Source organism: Corvus cornix, chromosome 18 (genome assembly GCF_000738735.6).
Source record: "Corvus cornix cornix isolate S_Up_H32 chromosome 18, ASM73873v5, whole genome shotgun sequence".
NCBI lineage: Eukaryota > Metazoa > Chordata > Aves > Passeriformes > Corvidae > Corvus > Corvus cornix.
In genome coordinates this window covers 4,407,070-4,427,218 of record NC_046347.1, presented here as the reverse complement: position 1 = coordinate 4,427,218, position 20,149 = coordinate 4,407,070, and the positions used below count along the sequence as shown (strand labels likewise).

Here is a 20,149-nt window from a genome sequence, read left to right as displayed (position 1 = left end):
AAGAAGGGAGAAGAGGCCTTGTGCATCTCATTAAATACAGGTAGAAATTTATTAAGGGGGGGAAAAAACCCACAGCTTTTAAAAAAAGTATCAAAAAGAGACAAATGAGGTGAAGTGTCTGTCTTTGGCTGGAGCAGCAACTGGAGGGACAGAGTGGGGCTGAAAACTGGCCCAGGGCGGAGGGAGGGATGCAGGGATGGATGCAGATGCTCCTGGGCTCACTCAGCAAGTGGTTGTGGAGAGGGAGCCAAGCTCTCAGCCCTTGAATATTCACCCCAGGACATCCTAACTGGGGGATTCCCACCTGCCCCCACGTAAAGAGCACTGAGGCCTCCAGCACCAAAGCAACACATCTCAGGGGAGAGACAGCCTGGCACCAGCCTGGGTCCAAACCAGCCCAGAGGGGGCACCTGGACCCGAGGAAGGACCTGCCTTCGTGCCATGGCTGGTGGGAGGGAGGAGGAGATACTGGGGAGAGCAGCCCAGGGCTGGGGGCAGGTGGGAATGTGCAGCCTCGGGCAGGGAAGAGGGAAGGTGACTGCCCCATCCTGCACTTCTCCATCTAAGCAGCACCACTGGAGGAAGGGAGGGCTACCTGGGTCTCCACGCTTTGAAAAAGGGAAAGGGGAAACAGCAGGGACTCAAGGCAGAAGGTGGGAGCACCGACAGCTTCTTGAGAGGTCTGTGGGCTCCAGAAGCAGCCACACAAGCCCCCCAGGGGGTTTTTCTCCATGTCTGCCCCCCACCATGGCACTACAAACATGGCCCTTGCTGCTCCTCCCCTTCTGAAAAGAGAATTTCACTGAAATAAGGGAAAGAAAAGCCCCCTGTCCCAAGTCCTGCCTCTCCATCCAGTGAGGAGCCAGGTGGGAAGGCACAAGCCTCCTTGGGGGCCTCAGGGGGACAAGGACTGAAAAATATCTTTGGAGCTCAGCTCTGAACATCTTGAAGCCACGACAGAGACTCCGGGGAGCCCAAAGTGGGGAAACCCTGGGCCTAAAGAGCTGTGGATAAAAAAAAGTGCCCCTGCAAAAAGGGGGTTGTGTTCACAGTATGAGCTGCAGCACCTCAGGCCACCGAGGTGGGACAGGGCCCAGGCTGGAGACTTCAGTAACTTCACCCCAGGACTGGGAATCCAGCCTGGCCATGGATACACCAAAATCCTGCTTCCCTCAGCCCTCTCCCCACACAGGCAGCAGCTAGAGTCAGTCCCCAAACCAGTTATGGCTTTCCAGCATCAGGAGGAAGCCCCAAAGGGGTTCAAGGCAGGGCTGGCTCAGCCCTCCATCCCCAGCATCGAGCAGAGGGTACCCCAAACCCACCATCCCTGAGGATGGAGCCACGCCCAGGGTCTGCCCCATCCCAGAGCAGCCACCACCATCTCCCACAGGCTGGGGAGGACCCATCCCATGGAAAACATGGCCTGTCCCAGCCCCATCCCCGCTGGCAGGGTCAGTGCAGGACCTGCTCCAGCTCGTACTTCTCGCAGAACTTGCTGGTGAAGGGCAGGCAGGTGAGGTACTCCACCCAGCGCCAGTTCACGGGGTACACGTAGAGCCACACCACCAGCGAGGCAAAGAGCCCCACGAAGACCAGCAGGGACACGATGATCATGGCCCGCTTGCGGTACTTGTCCACCGTGCCAAAGGTGATGTAGGGCAGGAAGGCGAAGGACAGCAGGAGCCCGCTGAGGAAGCCGAAGAGGTGAGCGATGTTATCAATCCAGGGCAAGAGGCCGCAGATGAAGAGGAAGAGGACGATGCCAAAGAGGTTGAGGAAGGCTTTCCAGGGTTTCTCCAGCACTTGCCAGCTCTGGAAGAGCTCCACGAAGAGGCAGGCCAGCAAGCCGAACTGGGAGCCGGCAGGGCCCACCTGCAGGGATGGGGGAAGTCAGGGCTGGACACTGTGTCACCCCAGACAAACCCCATGTCCCCAAGGGATCAGCTCCTCCCCCAGCAAAGCGCGTTTGGCTCCTGTGTCCCTGTGCAGGATCCTGTATGGGGCTCAGGGGTGGGAGCCCTGGCACGAGAGGATGAGGAGGGGAGCGGGGTGGTGCTGTTTTGGCAGAGCTGCTACTTTCTGTGACTCAGCAGCCAGACAGCATCACCCCCTCCCAGACCACGGCCCCATCCTGGCACACCCCTGGGGGGATTAGGGCCCTTGGCATGATCTCATTTAAAGCCCGACAGGGTTTGGCTGGCAGCAGATTAGCCATCTGCCTGCCCGGGGACCCAGCACGCTCACGGACACGTGGTGACATGTGACACACGTGGCATGTGCCAACACCACACGTGGGGCAGGGACACCCCCCTCCCCCTCTCCCTACAGCAAAGCCTGCTGGGGGGGAGAATCTATGCTCCAGCCCCTTTCCCAAACCCCTGCCAGGATGGGGATGGAGAGCGGTGTCCTTTGGTCCCTGGGGAGCTGGCTGGATTTGGGGCAGTGCCCCCCAACCCTCACCTCTGCCCTGTAGGGCAGGAAGATGGCACTGGCCAGGTTGCCCGTGATGCCACTGAGGATGAAGATGATGGAGATGCGATGCCAGCCTGCCAGCTTCTCCAGGTCCCGCAGCACCGTCATCTGGAACGTCACCGACACCAGGCAGTGGATGATGCTGGGGGAGAGACCCTGTGTTAGAGACCCCTGCCCAGCCCTCCCACCCACTGCCCTGGGGCATGAGGCAGCTCCCAAAACACCCTCCACTGAAGGCACATGTTGCTGTAGTCCGGGAGTGCCCTTCCCTCTTCTCTCCCACCCCATCCCAGTGGACACTCCAGTCCCCAGTTCCCCCATCCCTGGGGATATGGGGGCTGCAGCTCACCCGGCGTGCAGGAACAGGGACAGCCACAGGCGGTAGAACTGGTCAGGGACCTCCGGGTTGAGGAAGGGCAGGAGCCCACAGACCTCGTCCAGGCAGTGCACCTGCAAAGGCAGCAGGGTTGTCCCCAGAGCCACAGGGAGCAAAGGATGGGGCACAGGGATGGGTTGCCAATGATGCCATGTGCTGTAAGGGGATTCTGGATGGAGTGGGGCACCCACACTGCCCTGGTGCTGGAAAAGGAGCGGCTGAGCACCCCCAGTCGTCCAGGAGATGCTGAAGGGCTCTTTTCCTGCCTGGAATGTGCCTTTCTCAAGGACACCAGTGCTGCCCAGGTGAGGCTAGTTCAAGCCTGACATTTCTTGCTGCCCCACACCAGCAAGGTGGGCACAGCAGCAGGAGCCCAGCCAACAGCTGGGCATGTCCCTGCACTTTGCATCGCCCCTCCCAATGCCCATCCCAACCACGTCCCATTCCTGGCAGGATACTCTAAAGCCCTTTGGCATCAACATGGCTGCTAGCATTGAATCCCACATGCCCTGCCATGCCTCCCTGGCCCTGCTCACCTGCGAGCAGAGCGTTGCCTCCTCATGGAAGTAGCCGTGCATGAAGTCGCAGTACTCCCGCGTGGTGATCTCACAGCTGGCAGGGGGCAGGAGGGGGCTCGCTGGGGGCAGGGCACACTCAGGACACCCCTGAGCATCCCCCTCTGCTCCCAGCCTGCTGCCACCATGCTTCCCATCCCTCAAGGCTCCCTAACCTCCCTCTCCCCCCCAGCTCTGGACACTGATGGGACAACACGAGGCAGGAGGGCAGAGGGGGGAGCCAAGCCAGGCACGCCCTTTGCCACGACCCACCTGCCCTTGGTGCCGATGCAGCAGGGCCTGCCCTTGATCTGGCAGTCCAGGTGGGCGAAGCCCGTGTGGTTGGTTTTGGTCTCGTAGGTGCAGATCTAGAAGCAGGAGGGAGAGGAGCCCTGGTCAGGGTCCGGCCCCAGGCTGTCCCTGCAGCCCCCTGCCTGGCTCATTGCCACTGCCCACCGTGGAGTCACCAGCTGATGGTGGCACCGGGCTCTTACCGGCCACTTGGTGATGTCATCTGGCCACACATGGGGTGGGTTGGATGCTGGCTCCTCACATGTCCTGGCGGGAGGAGGGGGATGAGTTGGGTGGGTCTGCCCAACACATCCCCCCTGCAAACCAGTAACCCCCTCATGCACAGACAGCTCTGGGACCTGCCCTGATCCTGCCCACAACACCCCACAGCAGCTCCTTCTGCAGGTGAACTGTGAAGAACTCAGAGCTGTTGGACAGCCCCACCGATGCCCACAGATGCTCCCATCCCAGCAGGACAAGCACAATGCAACAGCATCACCTGCTGCTGCCTGTGTTTAGGACAGGCCCCACCCTCAGGTTTCCCCACTGATTTCCTCTTCTTTATCACTCTCCTACAGCATGCAAAAGCCCCCTATTCCCTTAGATAAGAGGATTCAAGGCATCCAAGCTGAAAATGCAGCCCCCTGTGCTGTGTCCCACACATGGCCAGGTGACCGGGCCACCTCCACCCAGCTGCCACTCCTACCTGGGGTCCTGGTGACACACAGCCCCCGAGCTCCGCTTCTCTCCCGAGCCCATGGCTGGTGCGTTGCTGCCCGGCCACTTGATGAACGTTGCCAGCGTCTCCTGCAGGGAGCATGGAGAGACTGAGGATGCGGCAGGGAATGCCCAGCTCTGACCCCACACGCGTCCTGCCCTGGCGCAGTGCAGGGCCGAGATGGTTTCTCCCCCTTCCCCAGGGATCCCCAGCCCTTCCCGGTGCCCACGGCAGGGGCACGCACCGAGCAGTCCTGCGGCAGGGTCTGGATGCAGCCGGAGTTGTCGTTCTGGACGCAGCAGCCGGAGCCACGCTCCCGGTCCCGCTCGCGCTGGATGAGCCGCTCCACCTGCCGATCCTTCCGGATGCAGGGGGAGAACTTGGCTCCCAGGTGGATCAGGTCGATCTGGGAGGGAGGTGCCAGTCAAGGGGATGCTTTATCTGTGCACCTCCCTTCCCTGCAGCCATGCCCAGGGAGAGCTCAGCAGGGCAAGGGGGTCTCCATAGGCAATAGACAAAGGTCTCTGTTATCCTGGGGAGGGAAGGCAGGTGGGAAGGGGATGGGGTCTCTTCTGACCATCCCACTGTGATGCCACATGTCCCAGCGGGATGAGGGCCCAGGGGCCCAGGACAGCAGGCTGGAGTGAGGTGGTTAAGCTCTCCCCCCTGAGGAGAGGAGCACCTCAGAGAACCCCCTCAGCTCAGGGCAGGGGGAGCAGAGGGCAGAGCCTGAGGCTGGGGGCCAAGTGTCTGGCAGGGTCCTTACTGAGCTGGGCCCGATCCAGAAGTTTTCCTGCTGGATGTACTTGACACTCTCGTAGACACCCTTGTTCCTCAGCACCTGCCGAGAGAGGCCAGGGTCAGCTCCCACTGAAGGGATGGGTGCTGAGGGGGTGCACCCCTGTCTCCCTCCACTCAGGAGGGGCTGAGCAGCCCTTTCATCCAAAGGGAAGGGCTGCTGGGTCCCACCAGCAAGGCAGGACAGGGGAACAGCTCTGCTCCCACCACATATTCCGCTGCAACACGGTGCTGCTCGTCCCCCTGCCCTGGCTATTTCACAGAGCCTCTCAAACGCTGGAGCCCCCCAAGATGCTCCCAGTCCTCGCAGGGAGCATGACACCATGGGACACTGGTGGTGACAGTCCCCCCAGAAAGATGGCTCTTAAACTTACTAACTCTGTCGTCACGTGCTGGGCGAAGCCGATGGGGGCGATGCCGTAGGTGCCGATGACCAGCAGGGTGATGAGGATGTGGACAAAGGTGATCCAGTACGTGAAATACGGCCTGGAGGGGACAGGACCCAAAATTGGAGCTGCTCAAAGATGGCTGGGCAAAGGGACACTGCAGTCCCCCAAGCTCTGATCCCCAAGCATTGAGGGGGACACATGTGTCCCGTGCCATCGGTGCCCCTCACCGGTGGCTGTCGGTGATCTCCAGCTGGGACTGCACGATGCTGCTCAGGCTGCGCCGGTACGTCCTGTTCAGCCACTTGCCCACCACCCCCAGCCCATAGTAGCGTTTCTTGCGGTCGAAGGCGAAGTGCTTCACTTTGGAAGTGATGCGCCTGCCCCGCTGCGGGGCCGGGCCCGTGCCGCTGGACACCGAAGTGAGCCGGACACCCTCCTGCCTGTGGAGAGAGGAGGAACCCATCACACCCGCCAAAAAGGACCAGCTGAGAAACACCCCATGGCCACAGCCCCGAGGATGCCCTGAGATGAGGCTCTGAGCACCTCCTGGCTCCATTCTCCCAGGAGCTTGCTGGAAAGGCCCGGTGCCTGCGGCAGGGATGGCTGGGGACATCGTCCTGCCTGCAGCAGGGCACCTGGACAGCCTCAGGGGCAGCACCTGCTGAGGGCTGGTACTCACGGGGTGGGCTGCTCCACCTCAGGGGACACCCTGGCATCCTCTGCCACCTGGTGCATGCGTAAGTATGTGGCTGACAGAGGCGGTGACTCGAAGACGTCATCGGGCATGGAGTACGTCTCATCGTGCATGCCCATCTGGAAGGAGGATGGATACGTGTCCTTGGATATGTGTAAATGGTCAGAAGGCTCCCCCTGACCGAGCATCCCCCTGGGGAGGGGGAGAGGGTGATCCCCAATGACATCCCACTAACGGCTCATCACAGGGTGTGAAATGTGCCCACGATGGCAACATCATTCCCTGCCACGCCCAAGGGCCATCACTGAGACTGGGGCACAGCAGCCACCGATGCCTCTGACACTACTGGGTGAAGTGCCAACACAGAGGTCCTTGTGAGAGCCCTGCTCCACACCCAGCCCTCTGTGCAGGGCGCTGGGACACGCCCCAGCTCCAGCAGCCAGCATGGAATGTCACTTGCCTTACTGAAGAAGGATGAGTCCAGGGTATCAGCAGCATCCACCATGTCCTCATCCATGAAGCTGGGGTACAGGAAGCTCCTCTTGCTCCTTTGCTTGGGAGCCAGTGGCTCCAGGACAGAGCGTCCCTTTGGCAGCACAAGCAAATGAAGGTAAGCAACCAGAAGCCCCTCAGCTTTTGCAGCACTGAGGGCTTCTCAGAGCTTCCCTCCCCAAACCCAAGTGGCAAGGATTCAATTCCAATCAGCCAGCATAGCCCCTTGTGTGGGGAGGAACTGGCAGAAGATGTTGCCTTTAGATCCTCAGAATCTGCACTGGACCATGGCCACGTTAGTCAGCATGACAAGTGACCTCTGAATTAGTCTGCTCCCAGATCCTCAAACCTATCCCCAAGGTTTGCCCAGGGCTCCTCAGGAGCAAGACAATTGCTGGAGAGGCTTCCTCACTCCTCAGCAATGGAACCCAGAAGTTGTTTTTCCTCACGTTGTCCAATTTTCACCAAAACTTCTACTTTTAAGTAGAGCTCAGGTTAAAAACACCAATCTCCCCCCTCAATCCCGCCCTGGAGAGACAGCAGTCTCCATGCAAAGCAAAAAGCCAGAAAGCAAAGATGATGGGTGAAGGACAGAACTGAAACCCAGCTCAGGAAGAAGATGATCCTCTCCATGCTCCCAAAACTCACACGGAGAAGGGCTGCGGCCGCCTTGAAGCTCATGTGGGCGACAGACTCCCTCTTCCTGCGCGGCAGGCGGCCGTAGCCCGAGCGGATGCTGTTGAAGGATGCCAAGGAGACAACGCCGGGGGTGAGCGGGGGCAGGACATGGTGGGGTGTGTGGGGACGGTCAGTCTCGTCAGGATGGCGGAAGGGACGGCCCCTGGCCAGGGGGTCCACGATCTGGGGGAAGGAAGAGGTGTGAGTGCCAGGAGGGCAGAGCTGGGAGCGGGACCCTTCACCCCAAGTTTTACCTTGGGCATCTTGGCAGGCTTGGGTGACTCGGTGGCTTGGAAGGAGGGCCCCTCCTGGCTGGGCAGCTCCATGTCACGATAGGCAGGCTTCAGCTTGCCGTACCTCATGCTGCAGTGCTGCAGGCTCTTGCGCTGCCACTGCTGCCGATTCCCCTCCCAGTTGCTGCTGACGCCAAACCACTGCGCTGTGCCCCTGCACACACGGTGGGAACACTTGTCACACAGCTGGTCCCCCACCCCAGGTACCACCTTTCCACCCTCTGGCAGGCAGCTGGGCTTGGGGTGTCTCAGCCTAGCCTGCAGCAGGGTGGTTTTGACCCAGCTATGGGTCAAAGGGAAGTGGAGGAAAGTGATTCTTGCACTCCCTTCTGAGACACGATTCTCCAGCCCCACCCCAAGTCCTCTGCCAGTACCCACAATGTCCTGACACGGCCCTCTCCGAGTGACCCAGCCATGGCTGGAGCCACCCTGCCCTCACTTGCGGATGCTCTGGGACAGGGAAGTCTGCCGGCGGAAGCCGGGCCGGCGCTCCAGGCGGGGCTCCTGCAGGCTCTTGCTCTTGCGGTAGATGGGCACCTTGGAGGGCTGGAAGGCAGAGCAGGGCATTAGGGACAGGATGGCACCGGGCAGCCCCCCAAACCCAGCGTGGGACTGATGCAGCTCCATCACTCACCTCCTTGCGGGCACCATCCTCCTCCGCCTCCCGGGGCGGGATGACGATGGAGAGGTTGGGGGGCTTCTTGCTCTGCAGGCGGCTGCTGCTGGAGCGGCTGCCCCCATTCTTGTCCCCGGCTGACATCCTGGGCCGGTGGTGGTTGGCAGGCTGGCAGAGAGCAGGGAGTCAGCCAGAAGGGCAGAAATATTCCCCCAGGAGCTCGTGTGTGAGGAAAGGCTGGGTCCCAGCAGGAGATGGGGCGCCACCAGTGGGACGCCACCAGCCTGAGCCCCCTGTGTCCCTGGCTGTGCTGGTGAGACCTTGCCGTCGTGAGCCCAGCTGCTGCATCCCCAAAACCCACATTCCATCCCTGAATTTGGATGGACAGGAAGGCTTACATTAACCACTGCCAGTCCCTCGGGGTCACCAACACCACCCCGTCACCTGCTGGGAGTAGGGCAGGGATGGCAACAGTGACCAGTTCAGAGCATCCCCCCCCCATCCCAGCACATGCCTGTGGGACACCCAGATTTCACACCCCGCCAGGATGAGCCTGACCATCAGGCCTTGGAAATATTGCCTTAGAAGTATGAGGGATCCCAGTAATCCCTGGCCAGGCCTGTGGCTCACAGCTGCAGCACACAGAAACACCAGCCCTCCCAGTTTGGCAAGGGAGCCAAGGGGAGATTGCAGGGGGTGTCTCCTCTTGCCTGGGCAGGGTGGGAAGGGAGGGGACACAGCCAGGCAGGGGACACACAGAGCCTGAAAACACCTGATCCACATCCCCACATGCACCACAGCGCCCACATGGACATGGACCCGCCATGTGTTGGGGTGCCCCAAGTAGGGGAGATGCAGGACATTCCCCTCTGGCATGTGCAGGTGCACACCAGGCTGGGAGACTGAATCCTCCCTGGCACCACGTGCAAGCTTAACAGCCAAGACGTGGTTAATTCCTCAAGAAATCCCCTCCCGAGGGTCCCCACAGCCAGCTCTACCAGGCAGGGCTTTGCAGGAGAAGTAATTCCATCTGAGTGCAAGAGAACAAGGCCCAGATCCTATTAGGGACTACGAGAGCAATCAAAAGGGAGGCACAGCCCTCTCTGACCTCTTCTCATCCTCCTTGGCCATGTGCCAATTCCCCAGGGACTCACACAGGCCTCACGATCATCTCTTGTCCCCCAGGACTGCCATGGCCATGGGAATGGTGTCACCTGCCACGTTTGCACAGTGCCACTGGCTGCAAAACGCCAGCTGGATCCACAGGCCTGGCTCTTCTCCCTGCCCAAGATCCCAATGACCAGACCCCTACACCCTCTCCTTAGGCAACGTCACTTGAGCAACCAGATGAGTGACTGAGGTCCCACCAGCCCCCTCTGCAACAGGATCCCATTGGCAGCCCATTCCCAAAGCAAGAGTCAGGGACAGGGACACTTTTGCAGCTCCCTCAGCACTTGGAGTCCTGAACACAACCCTCCCCTTAGACCACACCACAAGCAAAGCCTGGCTTTAGGAGCATGGGGTGCCCAAGGGATCAGCTTCATGGGATGCAGGAGTCCAGAACCAGCTCCCCAGGGATGGGAAAGCCTGGAGCTGGCAGCACTAGCTGGAACTGCTGCCCTCCATCAGCTCCTGGGCCATGTGATAGTCTTCTGCTCCTGCATTAAAATGGGAGCTGGGCTCCCTCTCCAGCATCAAAGCTGGGAGCAATCAACTCCCAAATTTCCCCTGGGGGCTCAGCCAGTGTTGGTCCCCACGAGGGTCTCCTCACCTCATAAGAGTGACAGGGATCCTGCGCAGTGATGGCAAACACCCACGGCAGCCTTCCTCTGCCTCCGTCCTTCACGCACGGGACCCCTGGGACACAGCCAAATTCCTCCTGCGGGGAGAGGCTGCGATGAAAAACCACGCATGGGAAAGCAGGCAAGGGCTGCAGGAGCATCCCAGGAGAGGCAGAGCTGAGCTCAGTGCTCCCTAGAGCTTGGGGACAGGGCTGCAGGTGGCTGGACACCAGGGACAGGGATCAGCGGCTGGCACAGGGCAGCAGGAGGAGGAAAAGCCCCCATTTAGAGCAATGCTCCGTGGCAGGGAACAGCATGGCACAGGCAGGGAGTTTTCTCCTGCTGCTGCCAGGCAAAGCTCTCAGGAAGCGAGACACCCAGGAAGAGCAGGCATGGAACATGAGTGCCTCGCTGGGTATTTCATAGCTGCTAAACTGGGAGAGTGCCAGCCCCAGCAAGCAAAACCTTCCGTCCCACTGGGGAGCTGGAGACTGTTTTCCTCCCAGGGCAGCCAGCAATGAGCCTGAGATGCCAGCTGCTCTGGAGACCTGGGAATGGGAACACGCTGGGGTCAGAGCAATCCCTGGGGCACCCTCAGCCTTCTCCAGCTCTGGGGAATGGCTCTGAGTGGTGAGAGCCAGAAGCACAGAAACTGGAGCCAAACTCTTACACAGCCCCACTCTTACACGCCCATCCCAAAATCCCATCTCCAACTGCCCCCATCACACCCCAGACAGCCCCAGATCTCTGTGCTTCCCAGCAAAGCAGGTTTGCAGCACATCTAAAATCCTGGTCTCGCTTCCCACACAGAGGGGGTGGAGGGCTGGACCGGCCTCCTCCGAGGTGACTCAGTCCTGGGAGAGCTGGCACAGCCCGGCGGGCACCTGCTGTCCAGTCACGGTCACGCGGCGCGGCCGGAGCACTTGCCACGGCTCTGTGCATCGGCAAATTTGGCATTGAGCAGGAACAGGAGGAGGTCAGCAGCCCCCCAGGGCTCAAGGCTCCTTTGCCACACAGGCTGGAGGCAGCACCCACCCCCCAAGCATAGATCCTGAGCCACCAGGAGGCTTATCCCGCACCAGGCGGAGAAATCCCCAGTGGATGGTGCTGGGAAGGTGTTTTCCAGCTCACCACGTGCTTGGTGCTGGCGCCCAAGCCCTCTGGAGTGCTCAGTGTGAGAACGGGCCAGACGGAACCTCCATCCAGACACAGCCTGCCACAAGCCTGGCCCTCCAAGATCTGCACAGCCCCAGGTCCCTGTCACCCCCCAGCCCCGGCACAGAGGGCTCTGCCACCAGGAGCACGGCTCCCTGCCCGGCAGCCCTGGCATCGGCCGCCCCATCACAGGGCACAGCTCGGCTGCAGGCTCCCAGAGAGCCTCAGCCCAGTCCTTGGACACTCAGGGTGGACGTGGTGGCTTTGTCCTGGAGGCAGAAAAGGGAAGTGAGAGGCGACGTGCGGAGCTGACACGGCGGGGATGGCTGAGTGCATGGCCTGGTGTGGGGACAAGGCGGGTCACAGCAGCGGGGGGTGACAAACATGGGACTTGGCAGCCACAAGCATGTCCTGAGCTTGGTAGGAGCTGTGCTTTGGGCTGGAAGAAGGGTCCTGAGGGCAGCATGGTGTCACTTCAGGCTGGAAAAGATCTCCACGCACTGGGGCTGCTGCCATTGCTGACCCACAGGGAATGATATATGGGTAGGGCATGGAGGAGGGATCCCCTGCTCTGGCTGATAAGAAGAGATCCTCCACTATCTCTGTCTCCCCTCCCAAAGCTGTTGACCACTGAAGGTCACCATCCAGCAGCGAGGGACACAGCCTGTGCTCCAACAGCAGCAGGGGGGTGAAGGCACCACCCTCTCCCAAGAGGGCAGATGTGCTGGGGTCACTGGGGAGCAACTGGGACGAGGTTTGAGCCTTCAACCAGAAAAGGCACAGGAAGGTGACCAGGGCTGGCTCCCAGCCCCAGGGCGAATCACAATAAGCACTGACCCGAGGAAGCACACCCAAGGAAGAAAGTGATGGAAAAAGTGATGTGGTTCATACAAGGCATCACTGCAGGACACACTGGGAGGGTCCAAGCAACACATAGGGACCATCAGCAAGGCCAGGTGAGCAGAACTGGGACAGCCAAGCACAACCATTGCACCAGACAGCAGAGACAACCCTGCAGAGCAGCCCTGCTTGGAGGGGGGTGCATGCAGTGGGTTCATGGATACTCGGAGAAGGATCGGGATCTCTCTCCCCGAGCTTGTTGGCACTGGGGGAAGGGACATTACTGGAATAACAATGTCTCAGGCTGGCACAGCTCAGCTGGAGGAGAAAGCAGCTCTGAGCCACCCAAGGGTGTGGGGCAGGGAGTGGGACCCCCACGAGCACCCATCACACCCATCACCCTGAGCACGACGAGCCCCAGCTCTTCCTCTCCATAGGGCAGTGAGAAAGGGGCCAGCAATGCCACAGAGCCCCCAAACACCCCCGCAGCCTCTGCTGGCACCCAAGAGCCCATCAGGCAGAGCTGCTGCCCATAAATGATTCACGAGCACGTTAAAGACCTCTCAAGGCTGGAGCCGCGTTAAAAGGTGCTCTCAGTTATTAAGAGCTCCGGATGGGAAACTCAGTTGGTGCAACTGCTCTGAGCTTCGAGCTCCTGCACTCACACACCCGAGCAAAGACCCAGCACCGTTCCCCCTTCTGCTCCCTTTCAAAAAGCTCCTTACCATTTTCCAGTCTCAAGTTTCAGAGCTGGAATATGGAGAGAAGCAGCCGAGCACAAGCGGCTGTTGAAATAAAAACATATTATTGGGGGGAAAAAAAGGAAAACCGCTCCATTTTTCCCGCACGTGTCCCAACCCTGTCACAACGGAACTGGGTGGCAAAACTGCAAGATGCGGGGTTTCGCTCTGAGTCTCTAGAGAGGCCCTCCGTGCTCCAGAGGGTTTGTTAGCTGCCCTCTCCCTTATCACTGAGCCACATGGCCAGCACGGCACCCACAGGGCCTTAAATCCACATCTCCGTGGCGGCAGCGGTGCGCAGATGGGGTACGGATGAGCGCGGGGATCCCGTCCTGTCCCCGGGCTGCACAGGCAGCAAAGCACACGCCTCACCCACGCCACCATTAAAAGAACATCCTCTCCCATTTTCCTCCGTCGGGAAGGCCATTGGGCAATGGCAGCAGGTTTGCTGAGCCCGGGCGAGCTGGGAACACGGCACGCCCCAGGAGGAAGGAAAGCGGCCGGGGAGATAGAGCACGGCGAGCGGGCGGGGGGGGCTGCGCTGGCCCCGCTGATAAAGGCGAGCCCTGCCCCCGGGGAGGGACACGGAGGGACACGGGGACACGGAGGCAGCGGGGCCACTCGCACCACTGCACACGGCAGCCTGGGCTGGGCTTCCCCGCTGCGAGGGCTGCGGTGCCGGGAACGTGGCCCTGCACTCCCCGGCAGTCCTGGGTGACGCCATCCCCATCGGCGTGCAGAGGGAAGGATCTGCCTGCCATGCCTGGGAGCGGGTGGAAGGAGCCGTGTGGAGGATTTCCCACACCCCAGCCACTGCCCCTTTCCCACTCTCGTTAATTTTTACCAGTGCAACAACCCCCACCCACCCCAGCAGAGCAAAACCCAAAGGCTTCCCAGCCTGATGGGGTGGGCGGCAAGTCCCGGTGGGCTGGGGTCCCTCTGTGCCACTGGCCACCCACCCCACACCTCCCCACTTCCCTGGGGTCCACGCACCCTCACGGCACAACCACCCCAACCAGGCAGCGCTGCACAAAGCCATCCTCTGCTTCCTGCAAAGGCACGCCGGAGTGGTGGGTGCTGCTGGAGGGGCTGTGGCTGCACAAGGGGACCCCCAGCCCACAGGTCCCTTCCTCAGGCTGGAGCCCAAGCCAAGTGAGGAACGCGCACGTGGAGACTTTGAGTCACCCCAACGGCTTCAGGGAGAGCAAAGGGCCAAAGTCTCCACTGGGAGCGAGGAAAGCGCAGCAGAGGGCTTGGCTACTCCACAGGCAGCGTCACAGCACTCTCCAGACACAAGGAAAGCTCTTTTTCTTTTTTCCCCAGCCTACCAGGATTGATTTAACTTGGTTTCATCTGAGAACTGATTAATTACTCAGATCTACTCCGATTATTAGCTTGGCTTAAACACAGAGTGCACAGACATGATGATGCAAGTGCCCTGGCTGCACCTTCTGGAAGGGGCTGAGGGGTCCCAGGTCGGTATTTACCTGAGGGAAGGGGACAGCTGCCTGCAGGCCATGTGCCTGCCATCCCCGTGCTGCAGGTCATTACTGAATTCACTCTCACTTCTTTCCTCGAAGCAAAATTCTTGGTATGAAAGGTCAATGGGGTTGGAGGGAACATTCTCTGGTTCTCCTCCTGAACACTCATTCTGCCAGCAGCTCTTGGTGCCAGGGCTCTGGCTGGGCTTGCAGACTTCACCAGTCCCCCGCTGCCTGTTTCAGAGCACACCGAGCCACCCAGAGCAGCTCAGGGCTGGTAGAAATGCCCCATATTTACAGAGGGCTCCCTTGCCCTGAGCTCTGACCATCCCCACGCTGTGTGGGATGCAGCAGTGGGAGGTGGTGCTCAGCCCTGGGCAGGAATTCGGCTCATCCCAGGGACAAGCTGGGCCCCGGGCTGGTGGCAGGATGAGCCCCCTCGGCTGCAGCTCCCTATCTCTACGAACAGACTCCTTATCCCAACACACCCATTCCAAGGCTTGTACAAAGTGCTGTTCGCCCTGATAGCCCCTGTGCAAAGGGGGAGCCCTGGGCGGACATCAGCAGCCTCCTTCTTTCCCATTCCAGGGCCAGCAGCTCCCTGAGGAGAGGGGAAAAGGACCTTGTGGTATCCCTTTGGGCTGTGGATGGTGACACCTCTGCTGGCAGGGGGCTGGGGGCTGTCCCCCAGACACCCCATTAAGTCACGATGCTCCCCTGGGCCCAGGACAACTGGGGGAAGCTGCTCCTCCCTCCTCCTCCCTCCTCCTCCCTCCTCCCAACCAGCAGCAGATGAGCGTGGGTGGGCCATTCCTTGGCTTCCTTCCTTCCACTCCTGATTGCAGGAGGCCTGAAGCACCCAGACCCACACCCTGCAGAGGAAAGCCCGACTGGGAACTGCTCCTCCCCATCCAACACGGCGCAAACCTGGCACAGGGAATCCTACACTCACTGGTACCTATGGAATGCTCTTCCCACCACAGCACCTCCGTGGACCTGTGCCAGCCAGGCACTTTGCAGCCTCTCAGCTGCCAGGAGCTGGAGATGGGGTCTCCCCAACCATCTTCATCCTCCTTCTGCCTGCTATCCCATCCCTGGGATGCTGCACCCACAGGGAAGCCACACAGCTCAGCGCAGGGGCTGGAGAGGCTGGTTTTTAAGGAGCCACCTCCATGTCCTCCCCAGGAGAGCTTGGACTGGGTTAAGTCATCACATACAGGAGGTGACTGGTTATGGGATCACCCTTGGAAAAGCCATATATGACAACGGCATGGTGCCAGCCTTGGTGACACTCCCCTGCTCGTTCCATGGAGGAGCTGAGACATGGCAACGCCGAGCATTGGGGATTCACCCTGGCTGCCCACGGGCACAGAGTGCAGCCTTTGGGCTCACATGTAACTCCCAGCCCTGCCCCAGTGTTCCTGCAGGCTGGCAAATTACAGGAATAATCAGATCCCCAGCACAAGCTGCAGCATGACACACAGGGAGTGAAGCCAGACCATGGCGTGGGAGGGGGCACTGGCACACTGGGCATCTTGGGGGACACTTGCCACATCTCTTGTGCCCCGAGTGGGTCTGTCAGACCAGAGGAATTACATCAGGAATACATGAGGAAATATTACTTTTAAGCAATAAATCAATCAGACACAAGCCAACAGAGGCTGCTCAAAGGAGGGCTCCATTGCCCTGGGAGCTGCAGCAGCCGAAATGGGTGCTGCAGATGGGAGGAGTGGTCCTGTGGGATGGCTGTAAGGCAGGAACATCCACTGAGTGACCATACACCACCAATCTGAATGGGTTCTCATAGGGCTGGGCATCCAGCACAGAGACCATGTGCCCTCCACAGCAGTGGGCTTCTTCCTCCCATCCAATGTCAGCAGCTTGGGAAAAGGCCAAGGAGTATCCCTGGGCACTGTCCTGCTCCCTCCTGTCCTGTGTCCCACTGCAGCCTCCGGCAGCACAGCATCAAGTGGATTGGTTTGCACTGCCCCCTGCTCAAGGCACAGCCACGGCATCAATCCTGCTCTTGTGGCTGCACAAGCTGCCCCCCAGGTGACAAGCTGCGGTTTCACTGGACACCTCTGTGCTTTCTGACTCATTTGTGGTGTTTCAGAAGTGGGGAAACTGAGGCACCGCTATACCGTAAGGCTCCCTGCCTCCCCACCCCGCTGCTGCTCCACAGGCAGGGCGCTGGTTCCTTCTCCATCGAAGTCCACACAGCTCTCCCAGTTTGAGTTCCTGGAGGACGAGGGTGGAGGGGGAAGCCCTCACATGCAAATCCCATAAATATTTGCTGCCCTGCCCTCCCAGAGCAGTTATTTGGGGTTGCCCCTGCCCTGTGCTCAGCTAATGTGACCAGCACCCCACAATGCTTGACCTTGGGGTGCGAGTCCCAAGGATGAGGGGCACACAAGGGTCCTGTGTGGTTGGCAAGCAGAGGGCAGGGTTGGTCTGGAGTCCTCCCTGGGTCCATCCTCCACCCTAAATGCCTCATTAAGGGAGCAACCACCAAACAACTGCATTTTTGCTGTTTTTTTTTTTTTTTTTAAGTAACAGGGATTAAGTGGGGAAAAGGGGTACCAGGGCCAAGGGTTTCCTCCATACCCGCCAGCACACACAGAGCTTTCCATGCTGACTCGGAGGCCAGGAAATGACCATAACTCAAAGCACTGCATGCTCCCAAAATGACCACAACTCCTGGATCCCTGTAACTAAAAGGGACTGTGCCCACCTCCGCTGGGAGCTTGTTGTGTTATCTCACCGCTCGGCAGGACAGCGGAAACCAAAAGTCATTAGATAAAAAGCCCCTTAAGAGGAGGAGAGTTCATGATCCCATCACTTGTGGGCTCACAGAGATTTAAGTAATTAATTTTCAGCCTTCACTAATTGACTTGTTCAGTGCTGAGCCTCTGACAGCACCAAGCCTGCACTGGCTCCTCTGGCTCAGTTTGAGTTCCCAATGCCCATGGGAAATATGGAAATGCCTCATGAGCCCCATGTTGGTCTGGGCAGCTCTGCAACTCCCCCACCAGCTGGTTCTCCATCCATCACCTGTCTCCTACTTTCTTTGGTAATGAGCACTGTTCTGATTCCCAGCTTGTCCCAAGGGCTGTTTTCAGCTCAAGAACAAGGGGGGAATAAGGGATTCCTCAAGGGAAGGAATAAGGATGTATTTGGGGGATCCTTCAGCTTCACTGTAAACAGCAGCAGCATCCAAGAACAAAACACGGACCCAGAAGACAGCCACATGCTCGTCTTTCATCCCAGCCCGGACAAACACAGCCCACATTCCCCAGCTCCCCCAGTGAGTGCATTCCCCCAGAGGCGACACAGGCAGTCCCTTCCCCACCGGATTCACGCCCCCACGCTCTGCATCCCCAGCTCCGAGCTGCTCTCCCAGCATCCACAGGCATCTATTGTTCCTGCTGCCGGAGCTCTCACACTGAGCGCTCACACGTGCACCTGAGAGCAACACCGGGCTCCGCCCCGTCTCGCAGAATTTACATCAGGGCTCAGCTGTGGTGTCAAACCCCACTCTGTGGTTTGCCCTTTCTCACTCCGGGGCTTGCAGCACCTCCAGGTGTCCCAGCGCAGCTGCGGCGGTGCCAGAGAACCCCCACGACAGGGAAGTGGTAGACGGTCACCTGCTTTATAGCAAATGGGGGCAGGGCTGGCAGAAGCCGCCCTCCACATGAGCAAGCAGCGAAAGGCGCTGATCACCCCATTAATTGCAAAGGAGCTGGGAACCCAGGGAGCCACATGTGAAGCCAGTGCTGACCAAGGTAGCACAGGCAGAGGCAGCTCTGGTTTCTCCCAGGCTCAGCTGCAGTTGAACTCTCCAGCTCATTTTGGAGGTGGGACAATTCCAAGCTGGTTATTTCCCACTTGGGAAAAAAGCAGGAGGCAAAGGATGCTGCTTCAGAGGGCACAATGGAGTGACCTGAGTGGGCAGCATTGCCCAGGACAGCCATGGCACTGTGGTAGGATGCGCTCCCCAGTTCCCCAGCTGGGCTGGAGGCTGTGTGCCCAGGACAGCAGCAGTATGATGAGTTCACCCTGGAAATCCCCAGGAGCAACCATCCGGGGACTGGGAACGTGCAGGCAGGAGAATGTCCTGGCTCCTCGTGGCGAGAAGGATGACGCCACACACTGGGGAAGAAGGCGGACACTTCCTCTTGCCACAGGGACCCAGCGGTGACAATACAGCCTCTCAGGTCCCCTTCTCCCTGCAGAACGTGGGCATGGGGAGCTGAGCGAGAGCTGCAGGGTCTCACATCACCGCGGGCACCATGACCTGGCTGCAGGAAGCCTGGAGGGATGGCCTCTGCCCAGTCCTGGTGGCCTGGCAGCAAGGCAGGGCAGGATGGGGTAGAGCTCAGCCTCACCCCTCTGTCCCAAACCTGGAGGACCAACAGCAAAAATCCAACTGACTAAAGCATTCACGCATAGCATCCCTCTGTTCCCGGAGGATGACCCGACCCCCCTGCTCTGTAAGGGTTTTGTTTGCCTGCGCAGGGCTGGTGGCAGCACTCGCCACTCCAGGCAGCACGTGCGAGCGTCCCAGAGCCCTTAACCAAACCTCAAACCAGCTACAACAACAAAGCCCCGGCGGGCGGGAGGGCAGGCAGATGCTCGGGGTCAGGGACCCGGCCCCCTCCGCTGCCCACCTGCCCTCGCCCGCGGCGTCGAGGCGCTGCTGCTCCTGAAAGGCGCTGCCTGCCCCGCTCACCTGGGGAGGGGGAAAACCAGCAAACACAAACAAAAACCACCCACCCGCCTGGTTATCGGGCCATCGGCGCCAGAAAGTAGGTTAGAGCTTTCCTCCCTGCCTCGGCCGGGGAGCGGGCAGGGTTTTCCCTCTGGCCGGGTCACCCACTTCCCCCTGCGATGGAGAGGAGGAGGAGGAAGAGCCCGGCCCCCGCCATCCGTCCGGGTGCCCGCCCCGGAGGCGCCGGGCAGGGTGCGGGGCACGGCTCCGGGCAGGGGGATCCGCGCCGCGCCCCCCGCCCCGCAAAGGGTCCGGGGTGGGCAGGGGCAGGGCCCAGCCAGCCCCGAGGGGCCAGGGCCGGGCCGGGCCGGGCGGGAGGCGCGGGGCGGAGGAGGAAGCTGGCGGGACGCGGCGCTCACAAAGCAGCAACAAACCGGGCGGTCACAGAAAGAAGCGGCGCGGAGGCAGCGGGACCCCCGCCCCGCTCTGCTCCCCTCCTCGGCCCCGCTCACCTCGGCCCGGTCCCGGTCCTGGCGCCGGTGCCACTTGCGGTCCCGGTCCCGGTCCCGCGGCAGCCGCCGCCGCCTCCACCTGGGCCGGGCGGGGCTCGGGCGGGGCGGGCCGGGGCGGGGCTTGGGGCGGGGTCTCTGCCCGGGGCGCTCCCGCTGTCCCGTCGGGCACCGGCTCCATCCGTGGGGAATCTTCCATGGGGGATGAGCCCCTGCGGCCTTCCAGGCCCTCTGCCCCGCGGCACCGGCAGCTGGGAAGCGGCTCCGTCAGGACTGGGAGCTATCGGGACCGGTCACCATTAGGACTGGCTGCTCTTAGGACCAGTCACCATTAGGACTGGTCACTATAAGAACTGGTCAGTATTAGGACCGGTCATTATTAGGGCCAATCACTAGTAGAACTGGTCACCATTAGGACTCTAAAGCATGGCCCCCCTGACCGCACTTCCAAGCAGTGGGCACTCCGAGGTGCCAGGCAGCGTGGCACGCACGGCACAGGCTGGCACAGCCCTGGGGGCTCTGCAGGCCCAGGCAGGTTCCTCTGGCCAGGCTGGATGCGGTGAC

The 20,149-nt window shown here is 60.5% G+C and overlaps 1 protein-coding gene across 4 annotated transcripts; it reads right to left on the bottom strand.

Annotated features, from left to right (window-relative positions):
• Positions 1 to 25: 25 nt before the first annotated feature.
• Positions 26 to 19,682, bottom strand: RHBDF2 (rhomboid 5 homolog 2). Of its 4 annotated transcripts, none has more exons than XM_039562410.1 (19): positions 19,589 to 19,682; positions 10,143 to 10,263; positions 8,390 to 8,539; positions 8,134 to 8,301; positions 7,717 to 7,909; positions 7,433 to 7,645; positions 6,753 to 6,878; positions 6,278 to 6,411; positions 5,826 to 6,038; positions 5,584 to 5,695; positions 5,178 to 5,252; positions 4,656 to 4,817; positions 4,400 to 4,500; positions 3,897 to 3,960; positions 3,676 to 3,770; positions 3,385 to 3,460; positions 2,822 to 2,922; positions 2,461 to 2,614; positions 26 to 1,872 (listed from the first exon to the last, which is right to left on the bottom strand). In XM_039562410.1, the coding sequence occupies exons 2-19, from the start codon at positions 10,145 to 10,147 to the stop codon at positions 1,453 to 1,455; spliced, it is 2,562 nt and encodes an 853-aa protein (XP_039418344.1). In that variant the 5' UTR covers positions 10,148 to 10,263; positions 19,589 to 19,682; the 3' UTR covers positions 26 to 1,452. The 4 variants fall into 4 exon arrangements, 3 of the variants coding, with proteins under 3 accessions (XP_039418344.1, XP_039418342.1, XP_039418345.1); XM_039562408.1 differs by having other exon boundaries at positions 10,143 to 10,250; XM_039562411.1 differs by having other exon boundaries at positions 8,195 to 8,301; positions 10,143 to 10,250.
• Positions 19,683 to 20,149: the final 467 nt, after the last annotated feature.